The sequence below is a fragment of the Streptopelia decaocto genome (genome assembly GCF_964273445.1).
Source record: "Streptopelia decaocto genome assembly, chromosome: 20".
Classification (NCBI taxonomy): Eukaryota; Metazoa; Chordata; class Aves; order Columbiformes; family Columbidae; genus Streptopelia; species Streptopelia decaocto.
The window spans coordinates 2,351,902-2,377,672 of record NC_138675.1 but is presented as its reverse complement, the minus strand read 5'-3'; the positions used below and the strand labels follow the sequence as shown (position 1 = coordinate 2,377,672).

Sequence of the window (25,771 nt, the reverse complement as noted above, 5' to 3'; positions counted from 1 at the left end):
CACGGGTGGATTTGGGATGCGGGACCTCCGAGCCCATCGATCCCCTCCCAGCTGCAGGATGGGGACATCACATCCCTCTTGAGATGGCACCAGTTGATGCTGGCACTGCCACTGTCTCTCTAATGCTCATTTCCATGGTTCCGGGCTAGAAATCGCCACATTTGCATTTAAATGGAGGTTTAGGCATCTGTAAATCCCCATTTTCCAAGCGAGAAGGCCTAATGGTTGTTTAATCACGTTGGGAAGAGGCGCCTGGAGCATCTCCAGCATCCGCGCTGCGACGGGGTCTCTCCTGCCTGCGTGGTGGCGTGGGGGTAAACTGAGTCGCATGGATTTCCCTAAAAAATAAAGGTTCACCTGAAAAATCAAGTTTCCCTTCTTGCCCAGGTAGGTGGTCGAGGGGGCAGCTGGTCCGAAGGGATCCGGCTGCTCAGATGCTGGTTTTTGGGATGAAAGCGGAGCCGCTGATCCTCTTCCACCCCAGAAAGCCCCCGACCCACCCCTGCACTGCTGCCAGCCCCAATTAGTGCGCACGGGAAGAAGCTCCTGAGCCGCCGCGCGTCTGTTCAGCTCCTCCGAGGCCGGGAAATCGCTCGCAGCGAGGTTGGCGACGGAGCATGGGAAGGACTGAATCTGCTTAATAATAATTAATCATAATAGTAATAATAACGCTTAGCACCCGTCCGGGGGCTTTGGAAAGCTGAAGCACCGCACGGCTGCTTGCTAATCCTTCAGGATTAAGAGCTCCTGGAGGAAAAGGCAGGAGAACACCCCGTCCTCGGGCTGCTCTCCCCTGGGGTCCTGGATGCTCTTGGTGAACCCCGGGGAGGGGACACAGCCCCAAAAAACCACCGGCATCCCCAGCACTGGGCGGGATTTGGGCAAAACCACCTGTTTTTTGTGCAAAGAGCCGTCCTGCAGCAGGATTAACACCGTCCTGGGATGCGCCGGGTAGCACCAGGATCTGGGCGAGTTATCTGTTTCCATGGTAACGCTCAGCTAAGAGGGATGGGGAGGGTGGCACGGACCAAACGTGGGTTCTAAACTCAACCGGTGCCTCGTGCCACGGGACACGCGCTGCCCGCTCATGTGTGAGCGGTGACATTTTGGGTGGGAGCCGCCTGTCACTAGAGATTGAGCGTCCAGCCGGGACGAGCGGCGCGCGCGGCTCCAGCTGCCAGCAAAGCCAGTTTGCCCCAACCACAGTCCCGGGGTGTAAGGTCAGTGATCCGCGGATTTTGGGCTCCCAGCACCACCGCGCGAGACTCATCCCCAGTGTGACACTGGGGACACGTGCAGTCCCTACCCCAAGAAACTGAGACCTGGAGCAGCTCGGTGCAGTGGGAATGGTGACAATGGATTCTTTTTCCTGGGGAAATCTGCCCCTTGCATAATAGACACTCCCCCCCAAGACTCTGCAAAGCCCCTGGGCACCCCAAAATGGTTCTGGGTACCCCAGCACAAGGTAAAGCACTAAGCACAGCCTTCTACACGGGGAGAATTTTCTTTTTTCCTTTTAATTAAATTGTCTGAGGAAGCCAAGACACAGACAGAAAAAGATATAGACTGTAAATAGTATAGAAAAAAAAGAGAGAGCAAGAGAACCAATTGATGGAGATGTAAATGCCAGGTGGAGCCGTACGGAGGAAGAGGAGGAGGAGGAAGAGGCAGGCGAAGCTTCACGTCAGCTCCAGGATCACTGTTAGGGTGAGCACCAAAACTAGTCTGAAGCCGCGGTGGCCGGTAAGTGAACCTGGGCAAGAGAAGAAAACGGATGAGGAGTTTCGGGAGCCCCGTCTCGCTGCTTGGGTTCAAGCAGGATGGGGTCAGCACCTTTTCTTTGGGGGGATCCCCCTGCTAACTTGCTCTGGGGCTTGTGTGGGGTGGGAAGCAGGTTAGGGATGCTGTGGGGAGCAGTTACAGGGACCCTTGGGGTGCAAGGACATCCCTGCTGCAGGGGCGAGGGCTTGGGGCGATGCGAGATCATAGAAGCATTTTGGTTGGAAGAGACCCTTCAGATCATCGAGTCCAACCGCTCCCCACCCCTGTCCCTGCCCCATGTCCTGAGAACCTCATGTCCGTCTGTCCAGCCCTCCAGGGATGGTGACTCCAGCACTGCCCTGGGCAGCCTGTTCCAATGCCCCACAGCCCTTTGGGGAAGAAATTGTTCCCCACATCCAACCTCAACCTCCCCTGGCGCAACTTGAGGCCGTTTCCTCTGCTCCTGGCGCTTGTTCCTGGGGAGCAGAGCCCGACCCCCCTGGCTCCAAGCTCCTTTCAGGCAGTTCAGAGATCAGAAGGTCTCCCCTCAGCTCCTGTTCTCCAGCTGAACCCCCAGGTCCCTCTGAAGTGTTCTCGCATGGTCCTTCCATCCCTGGGGGGGTTCAGGTTGAAATCTCAGCGCTACCACCACTCACCGTTGGAGTCCTCTGTTCCTCTGGGAATATTTGGGTTTTCTAATGGGAAAGAAACACCAGACAGTTTATTGGGGGTGGAAGAGATGAGCGAGGATTTCCGGAGGGATGGGGTGACCCCCGCGGTGCCGTCATACCGAAAACGATGAGGCGGGTGTGTGTGTCGGTGGAGCCCAGCGGGTTCTGGGCGGTGCAGCGGTACATGGAGCCGTTGAGCTCGGCCGGCACCCTCTCCAGCACCAGCTCTTTGCCGTCGTGCTCGGCGCTGCCGTCGAGGAGCCGGCTCCCCACGCGCGTCCAGGTGAAGAGGGGCTCGGGGAAGACTTCATTCTGCGGGGAGAGGGGGGTGCGGGGTGAGAAAACCCTGGAAAACCCCCAAATCGTAGAGTCATAGAATCACAGACTACTTCCTGCAAAGAGATTTTAGACCTGTACAGTATAGCCATGAACCGTATGCTGACCTAAAGAAAACGGGAAGAGCAACAGTAACTCCAAAGTGGCAGGAAATATTTAACATTCAAACTCGTTTTCACACAGACCAAAAGACCATATCCAGACACAAAGCCTCTTGTCGCCAACAGCTGTGACCACTTTAGAATGAACCAGTACAATTCATGCTGAAGCAACATTGTTGGTCAAAAAAACAGTTTCTGGCATATTTGAAGTTACTTTTGTCTCTCTACGAGACTGCAAATAATAAAATGTAGACATTAACACCTCGTGAATACATTTAACTTTCCATTTAGCTATAGCTTTATTCAGCATGACTATAGGTAAGGGTAGGAGCAAACAATCATTGAAGCTTAAAGAACGTTTTTAAAATAAGTACCAAGGCTTCCTATTTGTTCTGAAACTGTTTGTTCTGTTTTTACAGAATACTGTTTAATTTAATTGTCTTGATTTTTTAAGGGTCTAAAGACCCTCAGGATCATTGAGTCCAGCCATAAGCTAAATCTAGCACTAAACCACGTCCCTAAGAGCCTCACCTAAATGTGCATCAGCGTAAGGACCGGGACGCAACCCAAGGGCAGCGGCCCAACCGTGAGGCTGGTTGTTGGGACGGCACCGCCCCGCGGCCATGGGAAGGATGGAGATGCTCACCTGGAAGCCCTGCACCAAGATCCGCACGGTGTCTCCCACGCGGGCTCTCGTCGGGGTCATCGTGATCTTCGGGCCCTTGGGAGCCACTGCAAGGGAAGAGGACAAGGAGGGACATGAGCCGAGCGAGGGGCTGTGGGTGCGTGGCCTTGGCTGGGGTTTAAATAACGGTTTGATGAACTATGGTGCTGAGGGGCTGGTTGGCTGGTGGCTGGGTGATGGATGGACAGGCTGATGGGTGTCCGAATGACTGACAGACAAGGCAAGGACCCTGCGGGCGGAGGAATGCAAAGCCTGTGAGATTGAGAGACAACTGTAGCGGGATGCACGATGGAGAAGGACAGATTGCCTAATTGAACCCCTCTCTGCTCAGAAAGAGGGGTCAAGAGGAGGCAGGTTGGTTTGAAGCCATGGAGATGGGCACCTCGGCAAAGCAACCCATCAAAGTCTTGGCCTCATGGGGCTGCAGAAGGTGTGAAAATGCTGGGTTTAGGTTATTTTGGGGCTGCTGAGAGAGAGATTAAATGCTCAGGAGGGAGGAACAGATAACAGAAAGCCTTCTATTAGCAAGAGAATTGCTGCTCTCCATGTTGAGAGCCAGCCTCCTGTTGACCTCCTTATTGCCACCAACCTCTCACTAACTGAGCCGGTTGATGAGCAATTTGCCAAGAAATGCCAAGAAAAAGAGGCAAAAAGTGCCAAAAAAGCCAAGAAACCCTTCAAACCGTCCTTACCAAGCGTCACCTCAGACTGCATGGGCATGGAGAGCGCCGGGTGCTTGACCTCGCAGCTGAAAAGCGCCTCGTTGTCGATTTGGGGGTTGAGGGTCCAGGTGAGGGTGGCCCGCGCCTCCACCGTCCCGTCGCTGACGGGCGCGTGCGTGTGGCGGAAATAGTAGATGGGCTCGGCCACGTGCACCCAGCGTGGGAACTCCCGGCTCACCACCGTTTCGGGGATGATTTCGGTGACGGGACCTCGCTCGGCAGCCAAGCCCCGCGGTGGGTCCATGGTGACCGGGGCTTGGCCGCCTCCCACTTCTCCTTCGCCCGCCAGAGATTTGGGGACCTTGGTGTCATCCAGGTCGCGGTGAAGGAGGTTACGGGGTGCCCAGTTTCCGGCGCCGGCCGGCGGCTCCGGCAGCGGGGTGGCCTCGATGGGTTCTCCGTCCCGCTTGAAGTACACCTGCGTGGGGACAGAAGGGACAGTGAGGGGATGGCCACCACCCTGGACATCCCCAGCATCCCTTGGGGAGCTTTGGATGGAGCTCCTTCTCAAGGTCCCCACGGAAAGATGATGCAGGGCAAGATTTGGGTAGCAGGCAGCTATTCGCCTTATTCAGCCTCCAAAAGCAGCACATATATACAATATATTCTCTCTATATACATTTTTATGGTTGATTCATGTATGTATATGAAAGATAAAGCCCCGGGGCTCACCAGCGGGGCGGGCTTGCCGCCGGAGACCACGCACACCAGGGTGAAGTTCTGCGCCTGGTAGCGGCTGAAGGGCGCCGGCGTGTCGGCCGCGAGCACCGAGATGGACGTCGGGGGAGCTGCCGGGGAGCAGAGCCAGGGCATTGGCACAGTGTCCTCAACATGCACCCATCGCCATCCTCATCCTCACCTCTGTCCCTGTTCCCATCCTCATCTTCATCTTTATCCGCATCCCATGTTTGTTCCTGTCCCCATCCTCATCCCTGTCACCATTCCCATCCTCATGTCTGTCCTCATCCTCATTTCCATCGCCAGTTTCATCCCCATCTCCATCCTCATCTTCATCCCTGTCCCCATGCCCACCTCCGTCCTCATGTTTGTCCCCATTCTCGCCTCCCTCCCCATCCTCATCCACTTCCTCATTCTCATCTCCATTCTCGCCATTGTCCCTGTTCCCATCTCCATCCCCATCTATATGCCCATCTGCATCTTCATCCCCATCCTTATCCCTGTCCCCAGCCCCATTCTCATCTTCAGGTTTGTGCTCATCCTCATTTCCATCCCCATCCTCATCCCTCATCTCTATCCTCATCTTCATCCCTATCCTCATGCCCATCCCTTGTCTCCATCCTCATCGTCATCCACATCCCTTGTCTCCATCTTTATCCCCATCCCCATTTCTATTGCCAACTTCATCCTCATCCCCATCCCTCATCCCCATCTCCATCTCTCATCTTCATCTTCATCCTCACCTCCATCCCTGTCCCCACCCCCAGGGATGGGAGAATGAGCCAAGCCCCTCCTGTCCCCAAACCGCGAGACCCCGCCCTCATTTCCCGCCCCGGTCCCACTCTCCGAGGCGCCGCACTCACCCATCACGTTGAGGAACACGTTCCCGGACGCCAGGACCACCTTCTCCCGCGTGGCTCGGTCATAAATCCCCACGTGACACTCGTAGGGACCGTTGTCCGAAATGCGAACCTCGGGGAGGCTGCGGGGGACAGACAGGGCTCACCCCTTGCTCCCCCCGCCATCCCGACCCCGTTTTCCCGGGGGACGCGGCATCCGGATCCCGAGGCATCGGATGGGGTCGCTTTTCAGCAGCGCCGGGGATCAATAAACTATTAATAACCGCAAAGGCTGCAGGAGCGAGCTGCGTAATGCAGTTTAGCAGCTGGAGTTTACCGGCACTGACAGCTCCTCGGGAGGGTAAGTAATTGCATTATTGAAAGGAGAAGCGTACGGGAGGTAAAGGCACCGCTGAGAGCAAAAAACCCACGAAGCGTGGACATGAAACGCCTGCGAAACGCCGATGGGAAAGTCTCGGCACCAGACGTTCCAGACCGCTCGGGTGATGCGGCGGCTGCAGCAAAGCGTGGCGGATAAAAAGCATCAAAAGCCCGAACTCCAAGCACACGCTTCGATCGGTGTATTATTGAGAGTCTTTAAATAGATGTCATAAAAAAAAGAAGAGAGGTGCGAAAGGATTGGTGCCGCTGGAGGTGGAAATGCTGGTGGGAGTTGCAAAGGAGTCACTTTGCTGAGCGTGAGGGTCCCACCGCGCCGGCGAGCGGCTTCCCACTGCGGCGAGGAGGAAGGGGCAACCCCTGAGCAACCCCTGAGCAACCCCTGAGCATCCCCTGAGCATCCCAAGCATCTTCTGACCCTCCTGAGCATCTTCAGAGCATTCCCTGAGCATCTCCTGAGAATCCTTGGAGCATTCCCTGAGCAACCCTTGAGCATCCCAAGCACCTCCTGCCCCTCCTCAGCACCCTCGGAGCATTCCATCTCCTGAGCATCCTTGGAGCATTCCCTGAGCAATCCCTGAGCATCCCAAGCATCTCCTGCCCCTCCTGAGCACCCTCAGAGCATTCCCTGAGCATCCCAAGCATCTTCTGCCCATCTTGAGCATCCTCAGAGCATTCCATCTCTTGAGCATCCTTGGAGCATTCCCTGAGCATCTCCTGAGCATCTCCTGCACCTCCTGAGCATCCTCAGAGCATTCCATCTCCTGATCATCCTGAGTATCCTCACAACACCCTGCTGAGCATCCCCTGAGCACCCCAAGCATCTCCTGATCCCCCTGAGTAATCCCTGTGCATCCCCCTTGAGTATCCTCTGAGCATCTCCCGAGCAATCCCCATCATCTCCTCCCACATGGAGCCACCCCCAGCTCAAACCCCCACCCTTTTCCCGACAAACCCGCTTTGCCGAACCCTTTCCAAAATCCCCCGGTGCCTCCTCCTCACCACACGAGCCCCCCCAGCACAAACAAGCCCCCGTTGAAGCCACCAGGCAGCTCCTTTTTCACGGCCGCGCCGCTTTCATCTCAAGCCTCCGCCATCTGTTCCAGCCTCTAATTAACCGAGAAATCATCCACACCCTTCGTTAGCGACATGCAGGAGCGGTTCTGGTCCCCGCCAAGAAGAACAAGCCCTTTGGGTTCGCATGCGGCTTTGGGTGTAAAATAGTCCTAATTGGGTCAGTTCGACGTTTTTGCAATCGGAAAGGACCAGAGAAAGGGAAACCCCAGCCCTGCAAAGCCAGAATGGCGCTTGGGGTGTCCTTTGCGTCCTCTAAGCACGCTGGAAATAAGGAAAAATAGAAATTATATAGCTATGCGTAAAGCAGTGCCTTACTTGATGAGGGTGGGGTTTTAATTAGAGGATGGGGAAAAGAAATCATTAAAAATCAAGGGTTGGATATCTCTCTGGGCTTTGCTTTTCACATGTGAGGGGGTGGCGTTCAAAGGCGGAATGAAAAGGAGCAGATAAGATGCGTGGATAACGTGGGACGGCACCGACGTGACCGTGCCCTTAAAAAGATGTAAAGAAAACAGGCAGAAAAGGTGAAAGAATAGAATGAAAGAGAGAAAAACCTGAGTGGAAATGGTTGGGAAGTGACCGAGCCATCACCGAACCCTTCCAAGAACTGTTCATCTGCTTCACCACAGCCCAAAATAAAGCAGGACTCCCATTGAAAAAAAAAGGCATCAAGCCAACGATTCAGAAAACAAGTTCTGGAGAGAAATATCTCCTTGCTCCCCAGGCAAGTTGTTGTTTTCCTCCGAAAAAAGGCGACCGCGTGAAAAGACTTTGACCGCGAACATCCACGGGCAATTTGCCGGCGCTGTGCCGGCGATTACCGAGGCTTTTAAGCTCTTGGTCCTAGGGCGGCGAGATTTTCTGCTCACAAATTCTATTAGTTCTACAAACATGTGGTGAAAGGGAGAAAAAATGGAGGTTTTTGAGCCAAAAAAGGAAAAAGAGCAGCTGTTTGTGCCTCGCTGGGATAGTGCAAGGTCCTTGTCTCTTGCTCAAGGGATGCTCGTGGTTGGGATGTCTTGTTCTGCGCATGGGGGATGTTTGATTTGGGTTTAATTCCCCGAATTTCATGGTGCTCCCTGCTAGGGTTGGGTTTATGGCAGGGAAGGAAGGCTGGTGAGTTGGGGAATGTGTAATCTCTTCGTGAAGCTGCCAAAAACGGGCTCTAAACGATCATTAAGCGCGTCAGAAACTTGTACGACAGCCGAGCGAGCGGCTGAGCGGAGCCTGTGCCACGCGGGGAAACACAACTCAAAAGTGGAGCAGCCCCTGAGCATCCTCTGAACATCCCCCTGAGCAACCTCTGATCGACGCCTGAGTATCCTTGGAGCATCTCCTGAGCATCCCCCTGAGCAGGCCCCGCACATCCTCCTGGGCAACTCTTAAGCATCCTGAGCAATGTCTGAGCATCCTGAGCAACTCTGGAGCATCCCGAGCAACCTCTGAGCATCCTGAGCAACTCTTGAACATCCCGAGCAACCTCTGAGCATCCTGAGCAACCTCTGAGCATCCTGAGCAACTCTTGAGCATCCTGAGCAACCTCTGAGCATCCCGAGCAACCTCTGAGCATCCTGAGCAACCTCTGAGCATCCTGAGCAACTCTTCAGCATCCTGAGCAACCTCTGAGCATCCCGAGCAACCTGTGAGCATCCTCTGAGCATACCTGGAGCATCTGCTGACCCTCCTGAGCATCTTCTGAGCATCATCTGAACACCCCCAGAGTAACACCTGTGCATCCTCCTGAGCAACCTCTGAGCATCTCCTGACTCCCCTGAGCATCCTCTGAGCAACTTCTGAGCATCTGCTGACCCTCCTGAGCAACCTTTGAGCATCTTTGGAACATCCCCTGAGTATCTCCTGAGCAGGCCCTACACATCCTCCTGAGTAACCTCTGAGCAAACCCTGACCTTCTTGAGCATCATCTGAGCATTCGCTGACCCTCCTGAGAATCCTCTAAGCATCTTGGGAACATCCCCTGAGCAACCCCTGAGTATCCCATGAGCATCTCAAGCATCTCCTTAGCAACATCTGAGCATCCTCCGAGCAACCACTGAGGATCTGCTGACTCTCCTGAGCAACCCCTGAGCATCTCTGGAGTAATCTCTGCGCATCCACCTGAGCAACCCTGGAGTATCCTCTGAGCATCCCCGATCACCTCCTCCCCAGCCCCGTTTTCCTCCTTCTTCACTCTATATTCACATTTATTCCCCTGCAGCCACTTAACACCATTTCTTACAATAAAACATCCCTCTGAGAGCAGCAAAATTACAGCAGAAAACCCACCCAAAATTCAAATTCTAAGGGATTTCACACTCGCACACACGCTCATCCACCACATTTGCAGGTGCAAAGCATCACATACTCTATTTTCCCCACCATATGCAGAATTTTATTACCCCGCGCTGGGGAAAAAACAAGCTTGGAAATCCAGTTTGCAAATTCTAACTTAAAAAAAGAAATGAAGAAAAAAAAGGTGAAAAAGAAATACTTCAGCCCAGCCTTTTTTTGCCTTGAATTAAGGTTCCCCTTGATGTTTGTTTTCAGGCTCCGGTTTTGTTTTTATAGCACTGGCAATAAAACAAGTGTGTAATTAGTAATAAAGCTGACACTCCTGCAAAGTGATTTGGCACTTGGAAGGAAAGCAAAGACAAGCTTCCATGACGCCTGTTTTATAAATATATATATACACATATATATTTTTATTTATTGCTTTTTTCCCAAGCTTTGTTTTTCTAAGCCCATTTTCACCCTTGGAAACATCCACTAATGTCACTTCTTCCCCAGGGACAGACTGTGGGTATTTGGTGACGGCGCACAAAGGGACGATAATTCCCTTGCAATATAACGAATCCTCACCCGCAGTCAAAGAGGACACAGCGGATATTGCCATAATACCCTCAACTGCCCCAAAATGGGGGATATTCCTAAAAAAACGGCATTCAAAAGTCAAAGGAGGGGATATTACCGCACGGTGGATTGATAGACCAGATCCTCCCTCTTCCGATAATTCTCCATGTGTGAAAAATTGGTGGAGAACATGGCATCAAAGGTGAAGATCTTCTGCTTGATGGTGCCACCATCGGTGACCTGCGTGAAGGAGAAAATATAGATGACATACCCGTGGTCACTTGTGCGAACGCACGAGCAGCTTTGCACCCGCTTTTGAATTTCAAAAAATACTGAAAAATATTTTTATTTTAATTAATTTCATCCTTAATATTTCTACTTTACATATTTCTCCTTTGATATTTTTCCTTCAAATATTTTTACTAGAAATACTTTTAAATATTTTTATTCTTCATGTTTTTCTTAAGATTCGCTGCCCATGATTTATTTATTATACACTTGCTGAGATTCAAAACCAAACCCACGTGTTTCCATCCACTTCAAAGAATCCCAGAATCCCAGAGTGTCAGGGGTTGAAGGGCCCTGGAAAGCTCATCCAGGTCAATCCCCCCATGGAGCAGGAACACCCAGATGAGGTTACACAGAAGGTGTCCAGGCGGGTTGGAATGTCTGCACAGAAGGAGACTCCACAACCCCCCTGGGCAGCCTGGGCCAGGCTCTGCCACCCTCACCGGGAACAAGTTTCTTCTCATATTTAAGTGGAACCTCCTGTGTTCCAGTTTGCACCCATTGCCCCTTGTCCTGTCACTGGTTGTCAGCAGAAGAGCCTGGCTCCATCCTCCTGACACTCCCCCTTTCCATATTGATCCCCAGGAATGAGTCCCCCCTCAGTGTCCTCTTGTCCAGCTCCAGAGCCCCAGCTCCCTCAGCCTTTCCTCACACGGGAGATGCTCCACTCCCTGCAGCATCTTGGTGGCTGCGCTGGACTCTCTGCAGCAGTTCCCTGTCCTGCTGGAACTGAGGGGCCACAGCTGGACACAAGATTCCAGGTGTGGTCTCCCCAGGGCAGAGCAGAGGGGCAGGAGAACCTCTCTGACCTACTGACCACCCCCTTCTAACCCACCCCAGGTCCCATTGGCTTCCTGGCCACAAGGGCCCAGTGCTGGCTCATGGTCACCCTGCTGTCCCCAGGACCCCCAGGTCCCTTTCCCCTACGCTGCTCTCTAACAGGTCATTCCCCAACTTATATTGGAACCTGGGGTTGTTCCTGCCCAGATTCAAGACTCTACACTTGCCCTTGTTATATTTCATTACATTTTTCCCCACGTCGCCAACTCCCATCTCCAGCCACTCACTGGAATTGTAATTTTTAAGTGGGAAAAAGTTCTTTTTAAGAGTGGGGAGGACTCACTTCTTCTTTGTTTCCCCCAATACCTCCAGATTTGTTTCTCCCTCTTGCAAGGAGTGAGATTTAGTACAAAATTCCGGAGGAAAAGGCAGAGAAAAGCAATGGAGCCGGGAAATGGGCATTTTGGGGCTAGAACAGCTCAGATCGATCCATCAGAATGTTAGAACAGTCTTTTTTTTTTAACAGGCCATGCACAGAAGGGGATTTTTGGGGATTAAACCCCCAAAATCAGCATCTCTCCAGCATGACCCAGCACTTCTCTCCCCTCTTGGGCAAAATTCAACGCCAAATTTTCTTCATTCCCCCCTTTTTTTAATGGCAAAAAGGAAGGGAAGAGAAGAAATAACAAAAAGAATCTGTCACTAAACCCACCTCTTCAAATTTATTCGCCAAGGCTGAGGCTTTTATGGCAAAGCAAATACACGTTGGCACGGACACAGGATAAAGAACCACAGGGAGAATTATCGGAGCCATAAATCTGTGGCCTTGGGAACCAAGGGAAGTTTTCAAGGACGCGTTTTGATTTGTTTTTCCCGGTTTTTAGTCATGCCTGGAAACCTCCTGGATCAGGGAATTCTTTGGTTATTGGTAAAAAAGGGGTTTATTTAAGGGATTAGTTTTGGGATGCAGCAGAGTGGTTGGTCCCAGAGGGATGCTCGGGGTGGGGACCACTGGATGTGACCAGGAGTTTAAAGACATAGGAGTTTCCCAGCACATCTGGACAGATGTGGGTTATATATCTATCTATATCTACATCTACATCTACATCTACATCTACATCTACATCTACATCTACATCTACATCTACATCTATATCTATATCTATATCTATATCTATCTACATCTACATCTACATCTACATCGATATATCTATATATATGAGTATGGAAAAAGGAAAACAAATGCAGCTCAAAGCATCTCTCACACCAACACTCCCCCCCCGGTACCCATCACATCCCCCCGAGGATGCACAGAAAGGGAAGATGCTGCAGCCTGGTCGTATCCTTGGGGATTTATATAAAAGCACATTAAAAAAAATAGTCTTTCTCTAGGAATTAAGACCTATTTTCAGCCTGAAAATGACCCTGGGGTCATTTTTGATTTGGAAAGGAGCTACTTATAAAGTTGGTGTGAGCGTAGGAGCCGCCAAGCTGGGGAAGAGGCCAAAAGGATGATCATTCCGCAGCACCCAAATTGCCCCAGATTTTATGGCCACACTGAGGAGCGGGAGAAAAAGGCGTTTGGGGAGAGGGAAAAGCACATTGAAGGCACCAAAGCTGAGCTCAGACAGCTGAATTATTTATAAACTCCAATAAAAACCTTATTCTTGCCAAAACCGCAGCGACTGCTACAGTGCGGGGACACATTAACCTCCTGCCCCCTCCTGCGTGTCCCCCACGGTTGCTGTCACCTCACCAGTGACCCGGCACTTTGCTGTCCCCAAAATCCGCCGGTGCTGTTAATACTGGCAGAGCCTCTTGCCGGGATGCTCGGGGGGTAGATAAGGCTGCGGATGGGGGACCAAAGGGATGTTGGGGGTGGATTTTGGAGGACAAACCAGAGATTTTGAGGGTGTTACAACCCTAAAATTCCAGGCGGTCTCTGTAGCACCCTGGGGAACAGGTCTGGATTCCTTCAACCCTCCTCGTCTTGAGGCCGAATTGACAATTTTCCTCCAAGTAAATGCTATGGAAAAAGGGAAAAATACCCGCAAGGGGTGACTGATGCTTGAGGGGTTTGTAGCATCCCGTGTCGCAGCTGCAGGGAGAAACGCATCACGCTGGAAAAACCCTTTCTTAGCTTTATTTCTGCCTCCTTCCCCTGCTTGTTCAAGCATCTGCATTTAACCCAGCTGGCTGATGTTCCTCCTCCCACCCTGAGCTGCCCCACCTTGCTCAGAGCCACCCAAACCGCCGCCATCACATCTACCTTCCAAAAACCACACATGAGTTGATTTAGTTGCCCAAACTTGCATGATTTGAGCACTGCAACCCTTTTCCATCCCCCAAAGGGCAGCGCCAACGCTGGCACCCCCCTCTCAGCATCGCTAAAAATCAATCGTGCAAAGGGATGGTGCAATTTTGGGAAGCGCAGCCCGCGCTCCCCGCTGCCGGAGCGATGCCCTGGCCCAGCGGTAATAGAGAGCTCAATAAACTGCGCTGCTGCTCGTGACCTTCTCTCCCCGCCTAAGTATGAGGAATTAAAAGAGTTCCCCACGCTGACATTTAAATTATCATCTGCGAGGCGCGGGGCCGACCCAGCCGGTGGGTAATGAATGGCACCGCTCAGACCTCTCGCGGTTTCCAGCCCCAAATCTCTCCATCAGCCGCTTCGCTCCGATTTTGGTGAATTTCTCCGCAGGTGTAGAACTCCAGATTTTTTTCCTTAAAGAGCAGCAGGTTTATAAATCAGAGGCCATGAATTGGGTTGGCTTGAAAGTTTGGAGGGGGATGCAAATGTCTGCGAGATGGTTTTTAAGAGCGAGAGGCTAAAAAGCGGCATCCCAGTGCTGCATCCAGCCCTGCATCCCAAAATTTGGGGCTCTGGCTTTCCCAGCAGCATCATAGGGTGGAGGAAGCGTTTGTGACGTCCCTGGAATATCGGGTGCCCTTCGCTTGGTCCCTTCACCCCGTTTTCCCCCTCCCTGGAGCCGCTGTTGTTGCCAGTGGTGACTTTATCACTGTCACCAGCAACATTTCCCGCTCGGAGCCGCCGCCGAGGCTGGAACGTCTCGTTTCTCCTAATGGGCAGTGGCAGAGGGAGCCCCCGTGGGGACAGCCATTTGTCACCATCCATCAGGTGGCTCCGAGCGGCGCCGCCAACTTCTGTGAAGCGTCGGCCACCACTTGCCGTGGGGTTTGGAGCCTCCGGAGGCGTTTCCCAGGCAGGGATGAGCCCTTAACAGAGCAAAATGCTTTGGAAACCCCTGCGCCGAGCCAGGGGCTTCAAAACGAGAGCTGGGGAAAGGGGGGGACATGGGGACGTGGGGTGCGCCCCCTCACCTGCAAAGGCCACGGTGTGGAGAGAAGCGCTTGTGTGCGGGTGCTACAGAGAGCAATGTCCACATCCTATGAGTGCTACACAGAGCAAGGTCCACATCCTATGGGTGCTATGGAGAGTAATGTCCATGCACTATGGGTGCTGTGGAGAGCAACGTTCACATACTATGGGTGCTACAGAGAGCAACATCCATACACCATGGGTGCTACACAGAGTAATGCCTGTGTACGGTGGGTGCTGCACAGAGCAATGTCCACATACTATGGGTGCTACACAAAGCCATGTCCATGCACCATGGGTGCTACACAGAGCTATGTCCACTTACTACAGGTGCTACAGAGAGCAATGTCCACATACTATGGGTGCTATACAGAGCAATGTCCGTGCACCATAGGTGCTACAGAGAGCAATGCCCACTTACTATGGGTGCTACGGAGAGCAATGTCCATTCATCATGGGTGCTACAGAGAGTAATGCACATACACCATGGGTGCTACACAGAACAATGTCCATGCACCATGGGGCTACCAGAAAGCAAGGTCCATATGTCATGGGTGCTATGGAGAGCAATGACTATGCATCATAGGTGCTACAGAGAGCAATGTCCACTTACTATGGGTGCTACAAAGAGCGAGGTCCATATACTATGGGTGCTACAGAAAGGGATGTCCACATATTACGGGTGCTGTGGAGAGCAATGTCCATGCTCCACGGGTGCTACAGAGAACCACGTCCATACAGAGAGCAATGCCCACATACTATGGGTGCTACAAAGAGCAACAGCCGTGTGCAGGCACTGCAAACAGCATCGCCACCCCCAGCTCCACAATCTTTTCCTTCTTGCTAATTACACCGAGCACCAAACTCTGATCAACCGCGGCAGAGCGGCTCCCCGCGGGTTCCCCCGTCCACCCCCAGGCCGAGCCGCGCGTTCCCGCTGGGAAATCACGCCGGGCCCTCGCCTGCCACCAAAAAACCTGCAAACCACTTTTTTCTTGCAATTACCATCATCTCATCCGCGCCGCGGGCTGTGTGTACAGCGTGGCTGCTGCCGGCCGCCCGCGGCCCCCGCCGCTGCCAGCTGTCTGCACAGCCACCGCAGGCACTCCGAGGATTCCCCGTCCCTTTCCCACTTCTATATTAATTTTTTGAGCTCTGCACTGCTGCAAAAAAAGCAATTTTCTCCCTCCCCAGCCCTCGCACTGACCACACTAATCAGGTCTGGAGCGCGACCCCTGAGACGCCTGCGACAGCAGCCAGTGAACGGCTTGACAGCTCCGCGTCTTCCCGGACTCATTACACGCTCGTTTGCAAGGATGTCACCACCCTCGTCACCCGCAAGGGGTTTTTTGGGCGCTCACCTAACACGCCAGGGGTTCGGACCCGTGTTTGTACATGTTCTCAGGCAAATCGCACCTTCTGGAGACAAATCTACCGTGGAAGGGGGTGGTTGGATGTTAATTAACGCCTCTGCAGACGCTGCGTGTTCTTGTTTATGCCGTGAAAAAGCACCTTTGCTCAGCCCAGGCTTCCTCGAGTCTTCTGCATTGTAACTGCTCGAGCTGAGGGGATTTATGACCCAAGGAAAACATTGTCCCTTGCTGCCACCCCCTTCTCCATGTCCCTTGGCCATGGGGCTCCCAGGGGAGTTGCTGGAGCGGGGCTTTGGGGGGTGCTGGGTTGCAGCACGGTGCTTTTTGGGGGGTTTTACCTGCTGCACGTCTAAGAAGCCCCTTTAGTCCTCACAGCCTTCAGCCTCGGTCTGCAGCACTCCAGGGGTTGTGCACCCACCCCATGGGTTATGCACCCATCCTATGGGTTTTGCACCCACTCTGTGGGTTATACACCCACCCCAGGGGTTGTGCACCAATCCTACGGGTTGTGCACCAATTCTATGGGTTATGCACCCACTTGAAGGGTTTTGCACCCACCTGAAGGGTTATGGACCCATCCTATGGATTATGCAACCACCCCATGGGTTGTGCACGCACCCTATGGGTTATGCACCCACTTGAAGGGTTTTGCACCCACCTGAAGGGTTATGGATCATATGGATTATACAGCCACCCCATGGGTTATGCACCCACCCTGATGGGTTATGCACCCACCCTGATGGGTTGTGCACCAACCCTATGGGTTATGCAGCTACCCCATGGGTTATGCACCCACTTGAAGGGTTTTGTACTCACCCTGTGGGTTATGCACCCACCCATGGGTTATTCACCAATTCTATGGGTTATGCACCCACCCTAATGGGTTATGCCCTCACCCTGTGGGTTATATACCCACCCATGGGTTATACACCAATTCTATGGGTTATACACCAATTCTATGCCCTCACCTTGATGGGTTATACACTCACCCATGGGTTATACAACCACCCTGATGGGTTATGCCCTCACCCCGTGGGTTATACACTCACCCATGCATTATACGCCCACCCCATGCCCTACACCAAACCGCTGCTGAATTTGCTGCTGCACACTCCCCTTCTTTTGCCTTTCCCACCCCCTGCAACCCATCAACATCCTTCGACTCAACGAGCTCCCTCTGCTCTTGGGAAAATAAACCACGGGAAGCGGGAGCCCCACGAGCCCCCAGCCCGGCCGGGTGCCGCACACAAAGATGCTGTCAGGATGATTCACAAACAGTATAAATATAACTCTGTACTCCCAACATCACTCCAGCTCCCCCTGCACGGAGGAGCTGAGAATGGGGGTTCAAAGTCTGTGAGCGAGACAAGATGGGGGGGAAAAAGGGGAAAAATCCCTAAAATGGGGAGGGAATCTGGGAAATCCTGAGGCGCTCTATAAAAAACCCAGCTTTCTGAATGCGGGATGTCCCTGTGAAAGGAGAAAAAGGGAAAGCGGGTAAAAAATATGGAAGAAAGGGGGATTTGCGGTGATAAAAATAAAAGCTGGGTGATTTTCTTCCCCTCCCACCCTCTCCGTGGGTTCTCAGAGGGTGATTTGCTCGGCCGCCCCGGCGCATCGTCCCCTGAGCGAGGGCTCCAGCGTCCCTCCGTGCAGGGGGATTATGCAAATCCAGCTCCCGCTCGCGAGAAAGTGGGTTAATCCAATATTATTGAGTGGAAAAGGGAAGGAAAAACTCGATGGAGACGGCAGCGCCGTGCAAAAAGCCTCCTCCCCAAAATAAGGGGGAGACGAAGGCCATTGCAAGCTGAAATGTAGGGTTTGGGCTGGCTTTTGGTTTATATTTGGGTATTTCTCTGTATCCCCTACACACCTAAATACACATATTTATAGCAAAAACCAACTAGGACTTGACAGAAATACGCCTGTGCACACACCTGGCTCCGGCAACTGAATATATATCAGTACAGCGAGCACATTTTCCTATTTATAAACCTGCTTGGATGCAAAAAAGAGCTTTAAGGCAGAGCCGCTCCTTGTTCAGGGAGCAGAAACAAGATGGTAAACCCAGAAAAAATATCCTATGGAGGAAGGTGGCCCCTCCAGCCGAGGCCACCAACCCAATTAGCTCTTTCTTGTCCTCCTCCGCGAGCAAATGTATAAAGAGTTGAGTTTTCCCCATCCTGGAAAACGTCTGAGTTTTCTCTGATCAAACCCCTGCGGGGGTTTTATTCGTGTTTGGCAGCTTATCTTGAAATTCCCTGGAGAAAGCCAAAAATGCTGCTGGAGACTGCGATATGTGAGGCTGGATCCAGGCTCGGTGCGCTGGGAGTGATGCTGGGGCAGGGGAGAGTTACAGCCTCCAAATGCCCCCTCCCCGAATCAAACCAGAGGCTCTAAGTCTCACATCCCACATCCTTGAGTATTTTGGGGACAGAGATGGCAAGGAGAAAGAATTTCCTGGGGAGGCTTGAAGAGCCCAGTACTACTCCCCAAATACCCTCAGATTTGCATCATTTCCCCCCACAGCATGAAAACCACCCTCTTTTTCACATCATTTCACACCCACCATGCAAATCCTGTTTGTGCAGCAGTGCCAACCCGAGCCCCTCGCTCCCAAACCCCCATTGGCAAAGCCCCCAGCACCGAACCGAGCCTCAAACCCACCTGAAAAACATAATAAAAAGGCTGGAAAGAGCTTCACACAGCTCTTGGGATGATTTCAAAGCCGTTTTACATCTCTTCCCCCACCCAGATTTTCAAAGGCCGCCCTGCTATGCCAAATCAATATTCCCATCAGTGAGAGCATCATTTGCTTTTCTCTCCTCCATCCAGCCTTGACCTTCTGTTGCACAGGAGCAAAGCAGCCGGGTGGCTCCATGTCCCTGTCCCCAAGGGCTTGAGAAAAGTCACCGGCATCGCTTACCCGGTACCAGACGATCTCCCGCATCTTCCCATCCGTCTTGAAGTTGCATTTCAAGGTGACGGCGTCTCCCACCACCACGGGCGGCAGCGGCTCGATGCTGACGGTCAGGTAGGCTGGAAGAGGTGAAAAAGAGGAGACAAAGAGACGTGAGCTGCCGGGAAGGATGGGGCAAGGGGTTAAAATGTTGTTCTTTAAACCGTTTGATGGTTTTAATGGCTCTGCAAACACTGGCTGCATCCCAGATGGGGATAACGCATCGTGTCCCCTCGCAGTGATGAGTTTCGGCTGCTCCCAAAGCACAAAAAGACCCCACAAACTGGGGCAAATCCTTCCTGGCCTTATTTACCAGCTTCTGGCACAATAAGGACCCAGCGTTTTGCTGCTTTGCAAAACTGCCCATGTTTGCCTGAATAAACCCTGGGCACCCAGCTTTTGAGGTTCGCCTTGATCCACACGCAAAGCCCTGACCCTGCAAACTCAAGCCCAACCTCCCTCTGAAGATCTTGGCTTTGACTTGGTCTCCACCACCATCCGCCCCACATCAACTCTGTCCCCATCGCAGACCAAATTCCTCCTCGGAAGGAAAGAAAACGCTTTAAAACCCTCTAAATGACTCATTTCCCACGTGAACAGGTCCAACCGGTTGATCAGAGGATTTGCAAAGCCTGAGCTGAGGTTTTACAGCCCAGCTTCTTCCCCATCTCCCCCGTAGCTGGATGCAGGATCTGTCCTCATAGCAGAGGGAAAAATCAGAACACGGGCGGCTCCATCTGCTCATTTTCTCCCTGTTTCCCCTCGATTTGCTGCAAAATATTCCAGGAGCACGGAGCAGGCAGGGTCAGGAGGGCAGGCAATTGCATTTCTATTCTATTTTCCTCTATTTCCTCCGGCTGCTGGAAGATCCCAGATTGACAACCCGCTAGATCTGAGCCTTTCTTTAGCATCCTTGCCCCGACCGGACCCGTTTGACACCGTTTCCAACCAGGGCGCCCCAAAACAACCCTTAACCCGCTGCAAAAATCCATTCTTTGGTAAATTATTGCTTGCACCAGGTAGAAAAGCAACACTAAAGAACTCCGGAGCGCCTGGAAAATGGGAGCGGGTTTAGAAATGAGGCCGAAGAAATGAAAATTCCTTTGCAGAAAATGCCCTGAAAGGAGGAAAGGTGCTTTTATACGTCCCGCAGCCAGCGATTCGAGGCTCGCAACACTTGTAAAACAAGTTGCCGGTGTTTTCGCAATAAATCTCAAGCGCGACCCGCGGGAGAGGAGGCTGCAACACGTACCTGCTGCAACAGCAAAGCAGCGTGGCCTGGAATACTGAGCACGGTGCTGTCAGGCGCCACAACCCCTCTTTAAACTGGATTTTTGGGGGGTTGCGAAAGCAAATTTGCTGCTGCAACCGGTGGGTTGCAAGGAGATATGGAAAACAGTGACTTTTTCTCGGTGGTGGGGAGCGATGGAGGGTGTTTTTTGCAGCGTTGCACATGGGGCCAGCAGCACTAAGCGGGGATGTGGGGTGGAAATGAAGGGCTGTTTTAAGGCCTAAAAATGAGGTTTAGTTTTACATCTTTGCCACCCCAGCTCGCCAGCAGCCGCATTTATTTAGGGACGGCTTCTTTCCAGCCTCTCCTCGCCTGGACGGGGTTTATTTTAGCAGGCTAAAGCGGGGATTAATTCCTCACGGCTGCCAACACAGCACATGCTTCCCCTCCAATTCGGGGCTTTGCAGATGCAGCGATGGGAGAGGAGGAGGAGGAGGGACGTGAGGAAGGTCAGATGAGGTTCCGCAGCCCCGATTCCCCCTGCATTTCCAAAATTGAGATAGGCAACGGGCACAACAAGCAAAGGGAGGGCGACAAGCGAACGTTTTGCTCGTCTGCCCAAAGGAACTTGGGGACGGAACCTCCACATGTGCGGAAAAACTCTCCGTTGGAGCCGCGGGGTGAGATTATATCTCCCTCCTGCCCCGGCGTGGATCAATGGGGTGATTAAATAAAGCGGGCGGGTGACAAAGACAGAGCTAAGGTTGCGTTTTCCCTCGTGCCTGTGTATTATTGAGGGACAGGAGTTCCCGGCTCGTAACCGCAGCATCTCGGATGGTTTTCCTGTGCACAGCAATGGGAAGCCGGAGCATCCCCGTCCCAGGCGTTTTGTTGGTGGCTTAGAGTGTTTTCTGATAGTTGGTGGCTTTTTAAAGTCAAAAACCAGCCAAGCTCAGGGTGTTCCCGGCCACCCACCTCCGCTCACGTGCAGCCACCGCATCGGCACGAGATTTACCGCAGCAAATCCAACCGCAAACATCCCCAACCTGCTTCTTCCAAACCTCGAAAAAGCCAAATGAGGGGGTTTATTTTTGCTTTACACCCTCCATGTGCTGCATAAATCACTTTGAGATGGCTCAATGGGGCTGCAGCTCACCACTTTGCACCTCTTTACCCAGTAATTTGGACTGGGCTGTGCTGGGATCTGGATACAGGGTCCTTAAAAATAGTGGGTGATCCGGGATTTCTCCTCCTGTGCAGGTCCTGCCTGACAAAGCCAAAGCTCTAGGGCTTTGGGGTTTGTTGCACCGGTGCCGGGGTTGCCAGGGGTGATGCTGATGCCTGGACGGTGAAACCCCAAATTCAGAGCAAAATCACCCCAAAAGATGAGGAAAAGAAGGAAGGAAAGAGCTCGAGTGCAAGGGGAGAGAAACAGATGCACAATCCCCGGAGGAGCCAGCCCCCAAAATGCTACAGATGTGTGTAAGGGAGGGGGAAAAGCAGCGAAAATCAAGCCCGACGCCAAAAAAGAACATGAGAATCCAGATGGAGCCGTCCAGACCCTGCTGGTTTGCTGCTTGACGTGCGAATCTCATCCCTTGTGCCCCCTTTTCCCTTTGCTTTCCAATAGTGGGGGATGGCAATGTGTCACCACTCCTCAAAATCCCCCATTCGCTCCTGGATTTACCAGCTGTGCCAGGTATTGCTGAATTTTAAGGACTTTAAAGAGGGCTGAGCACCAGATTTACTCCTTAGTAGGAGGAGCCGGACCCAACATCTCCATCATCCTCTGCATTATCAGCATCCCAAGGGCAGCTCCGAACCCCGAAGCTCCTCTGCTTCCCCTTTGCTCTTTTTGAATAAGACACATTTGATAGCGAAAGCTGTGCCGGGCCACCCTCTGATTAAATTCTGACCTATGGAAATTCAGCCTTCTGATTAGATCGCATCCCTGGGGAGAAAAGAGTATTTTTGCTAGCGAGCAGTGGGAATTCTTGCAACATCCAGTTTAAAGGGGAAAAAAAAAGGAGAGAGAGGGGGAAGGGAGAGATAAATGAAATGTCCTTTTAAATCAGGAGTGACACATTAATAAAAGGAGCACATTGTAACATGCTCGGCGCTTTCAATTACCAAATAGCTGCGAGGGGGGCAGCAGGTTTCACCGGAAAAAGACCCATTTTTGCCCCGTTTTGAGCATCCCGTGGGGGATTTTTGGCACGTGAGAGCAGCCCCATGGACACCTCATATCCCAGCCCTTCCAAAAAATTAACCTTGAACCAGCGAGGGGCTTTACCCCTTTGGGACGTGTCCCCAAGGTCCAACCTGTCCCCATCTTTGCGTTTGGGGGCATTTGGAGCAATGACAATGCTTCCAGGGGTGCGAGGGGAAAGATGCTGTGGGATGGAGCTGGAGGGGGACGCGTCTGTCCCCACCGTGTCCCCCCCATCCTTCAGGTGCAAACACGTCCCCCCTCAGCTGGAGGCAACGGGGAGAGATAATATTAACACATCATCATTTTAATCAGCCCGTGATTAGCGGGGCTCATACATAATTCACACCGAATCCTCCGCCGCTTTCCGGCGCATCCCCAGGATGGTATTTCGGGGTGCAAATACAAGGAGGGAGGGGGAAAAAAGGAACCAAGAACCCCCACTCATGAGCACAGGGCTGATTTTCATCATTTTCCAAGGTTTAAGTCATCCAGGAGGCACTTTGCTCCTTGCAGAAGAGCCGGTTGCGATGCTAAAAGATCGCCGATCACCCCAAAAAAATAAAAGCAAAGGGGTGATTTCGCTGCCCGTTCTCAAGCAGAGGAAGATGATAGTCGGCACGAGGGGAAACCACCGGTATCTGCGGGTTTGTGGCCACGTGCGAGGCCTCGGGGACGTCACCTCCCGTGCGCGGGGGCTGAGGAGCATTAAGCAAACGCGCTTTGACTCGCAGCACTTTGCAACATCTTGTTCATTAAAAATTAAACGCCGACAGTTGCTCCCGTTCCTGTGAGCGCAGCAGATCCCTTCCCCCGCCCTCCCAGCTCCGGCGATGCCTTATTTATGATATTCTGCCATGATTTACAATGATAATGTCTTGCTGCTTTTTCTTGCTAAGCCAGGAGGGCTGCGAGGGGCATGAACGGGTGAAGGATTCGCATCTGTCCCAATGAGCGGCCAAATTTTGCTCGGTCTTGAGCTTTTCCTCCTGGAAAGCTGCTGCATTGAGATACATATATATTATAATATATATTCTATTATTTTTCTTTTTTTGAAGTGGAGCAATAAGCATTTTAACACATATTTAACAACAACGAGCGGAATGGGATGTGCCCTGTGAAGAGCATCGCGCCTCCTTTTGCAAAGGGAAAAATAATAGCGGAGGGAGCCCATTTATATTTCTAAAAGCACAAACTGCTCGAGTTTTACTCCAACTTCCAGCTTTTCCTTCGACAAAACCAAAAGCCAAGTGTTAGCGGGGCTGAGTGTCACGGAGGCACCCGAGGTTGGTTTAAGGGACAACAGGGTCCAAACCAACTTTGATTAAACGGGTGAGAAGCAGGGTTTTAGCATCCAAAAGTGACTCGAATACAGGTTCGGATATCAGTTGAGGAAAATTATTAAGGGGCAGCAACTAATAATTCAGGAGGTCCACAGTGTGCATGCATGTGGCTTCACCAAAACAATGCCGGAGCCGGCCCTGAGCCCGGGAGGAGTCCACACCTGCCTGATACGGTGTGGGGTTATTGTAAAGGGATACATGTACTCGTATTGAGTATGGAAAGTGTACACTCACAACCCTGCGAGGGTTAATACACGTGCAAACGTGCATGGAAAGTCACACGTGCTCACGTGGAAGCACGGGAGGAAAATACACTCGCGATTACGGGAGGATTAATTTATACGCGTGCTCGTATTGAGCACGGAAAGTACACGTGCATATGTGCACGGAAAGTATAAATACACGTGTAGATACACTCGCAATCCTGCGAGGGTTATTTTACTCACACCATGGCGGTGAGGCCAGCGGAGTCTCCATCCCGGGGGGGCTCTCGGCGGCAGCATCTTGCTCCTGCTCCAAGAGATCCGCACAAGGAGCAGAGTCTCGACGAGAGTCCTGTCTTTATAAGCTGATCAGATGTGACTGTGGGCATTCCAGAAGCTTCTCTGCACCCCCACACTGGCTGTGGGTGCCCCTGAAGCCTCCAAACATCCCCCACACTGGCGCCTTGGCGCTCCCTTCTCCTACCGGCCCTGGCCAGGGGCTCTGGGGCCATAGGAAAGAAGCTGTCGGCCTCAAGCAACAGAGAGAGAGGGAGATGTGTCTGCTCCTTCCATGATGAAGGAGCGAAGGGAAGAGAGGGGGGGTTTGCATCATGACACACTGAGCATCCCCAACCCGCTCAAAATTTGGGCCGGATTCTGCAAAACTCGAGCTGGTTCGTGGAATAAAAGCGCAAAAGCGCGGCCCGCTGCGAGGAAGAGCCCTGCTGGCACAGAGCAAATGGTATTAACGCTGTGTAAATAGGATATTAACGGGCCGACCAAACAATTAAAGAGCCTGTAATTAAAATTCATCTTCCATCACACCGCGGTGTATTAAAGTACAAACGTTTAATTAGATGCCTCTTACCTCACAGCCATTTGCATAAGTGGGAGGAAACACTTTGCGGTTGTACATTTAATTATTCTTTATGGGTTTGCTGGGCTAAACCAGCCCCAAAATCCTTAGGTATTGCAGAGCAAATGTATAGAATATATAGGGAGTATATAGAGAATATGCTTGGGTCTATTTTTCTCTGACTAACTAGGATGCAATAGGCACGTTAAACCCAACAGATCCTACGGATGCCTCTCATGTCTTGTTAGCTCTTTGTCATGCAAATCGATAATTTTAATCGATACATCGATCGAGAGCGGCCGGTTTGGCCTTTCGACCCCTTTTAAATCCAGATTAACTGAGAAAACCACTTCATCAGGGCTGGGGGACAGACTGACCCCAAGGGGTTCTGCTGCACTTCGGGTTTAATGATCAAAATCTGTCATAACTCTACAAAACGATGCGTTTTTTAAGCTTTATCAGTTCAAAGTGTATCCCCATGTCCCAGTCCGAAGCTTTTTGCTTTGCTTTGGGGTGTATAACGCGAAAATTAAACCCAACTTCCAACGATTCCAATGCTGGTGACAAAACCCTGTTGAGACGGGGGTTTGAACGCCACCCACAACTGTTATTTTTGCCTCAAATCCTGGATTTCTCCTGGAAAAAATATTCTAGCCAAAAAGTATAAAGCAATAAAGCCTAATTTTCAGTACCCAACATCACTTTGTGTGCAGCCGTCTCAGCATCACACAGAGTATCTTCAACACTGTGCGATCACATAAGGGCTTCCCAAAGAGTTATGTCAATATATCTTAAGGAAAAAAATCAATTTTTAGATGGTTTTTGTCCTTATTATGAACGCTACAGTCGTTTTGACGTTCTTAAGGGGAGAGATTGAATCTTACGCGCCAGCGTCTGTAGCGAAACCCCGGTGTGGTGCAGCAACACCGCAGGTTGCGGAGAAACGAGGCTCCAAATGGCTCACGCTGGGCTGAAAACACGTTACAAGTGCTCTGGCTTTGCGGGGTTTTCATGCACATCGGCATGGTCAACGACCTCGGACAGAAAAGGAGAGTTTGGGCCACTTCGGGCGT

The 25,771-nt window shown here is 52.0% G+C and overlaps 1 protein-coding gene across 2 annotated transcripts in view; it reads right to left on the bottom strand.

The window, feature by feature from the left end:
- Positions 1–1,541: 1,541 nt before the first annotated feature.
- IGSF21 (immunoglobin superfamily member 21) overlaps positions 1,542–25,771 on the bottom strand; it is a 40,053-nt gene continuing 15,823 nt past the window's right edge. The window contains exons 2-10 of one of the 2 annotated variants that reach the window (XM_082069983.1): positions 18,824–18,936; positions 10,235–10,356; positions 5,818–5,936; positions 4,949–5,064; positions 4,247–4,694; positions 3,516–3,601; positions 2,552–2,824; positions 2,418–2,456; positions 1,542–1,753 (exon numbers count right to left, since the gene is read on the bottom strand). In XM_082069983.1, coding sequence (XP_081926109.1) covers positions 1,721–1,753; positions 2,418–2,456; positions 2,552–2,824; positions 3,516–3,601; positions 4,247–4,694; positions 4,949–5,064; positions 5,818–5,936; positions 10,235–10,356; positions 18,824–18,936 — 1,349 coding nt within the window. In that variant the 3' untranslated portion in view covers positions 1,542–1,720. The remainder of the gene's footprint in view (positions 1,754–2,417; positions 2,457–2,551; positions 2,825–3,515; positions 3,602–4,246; positions 4,695–4,948; positions 5,065–5,817; positions 5,937–10,234; positions 10,357–18,823; positions 18,937–25,771) is intronic. The other variant, XM_082069984.1, reaches the window with a different exon arrangement.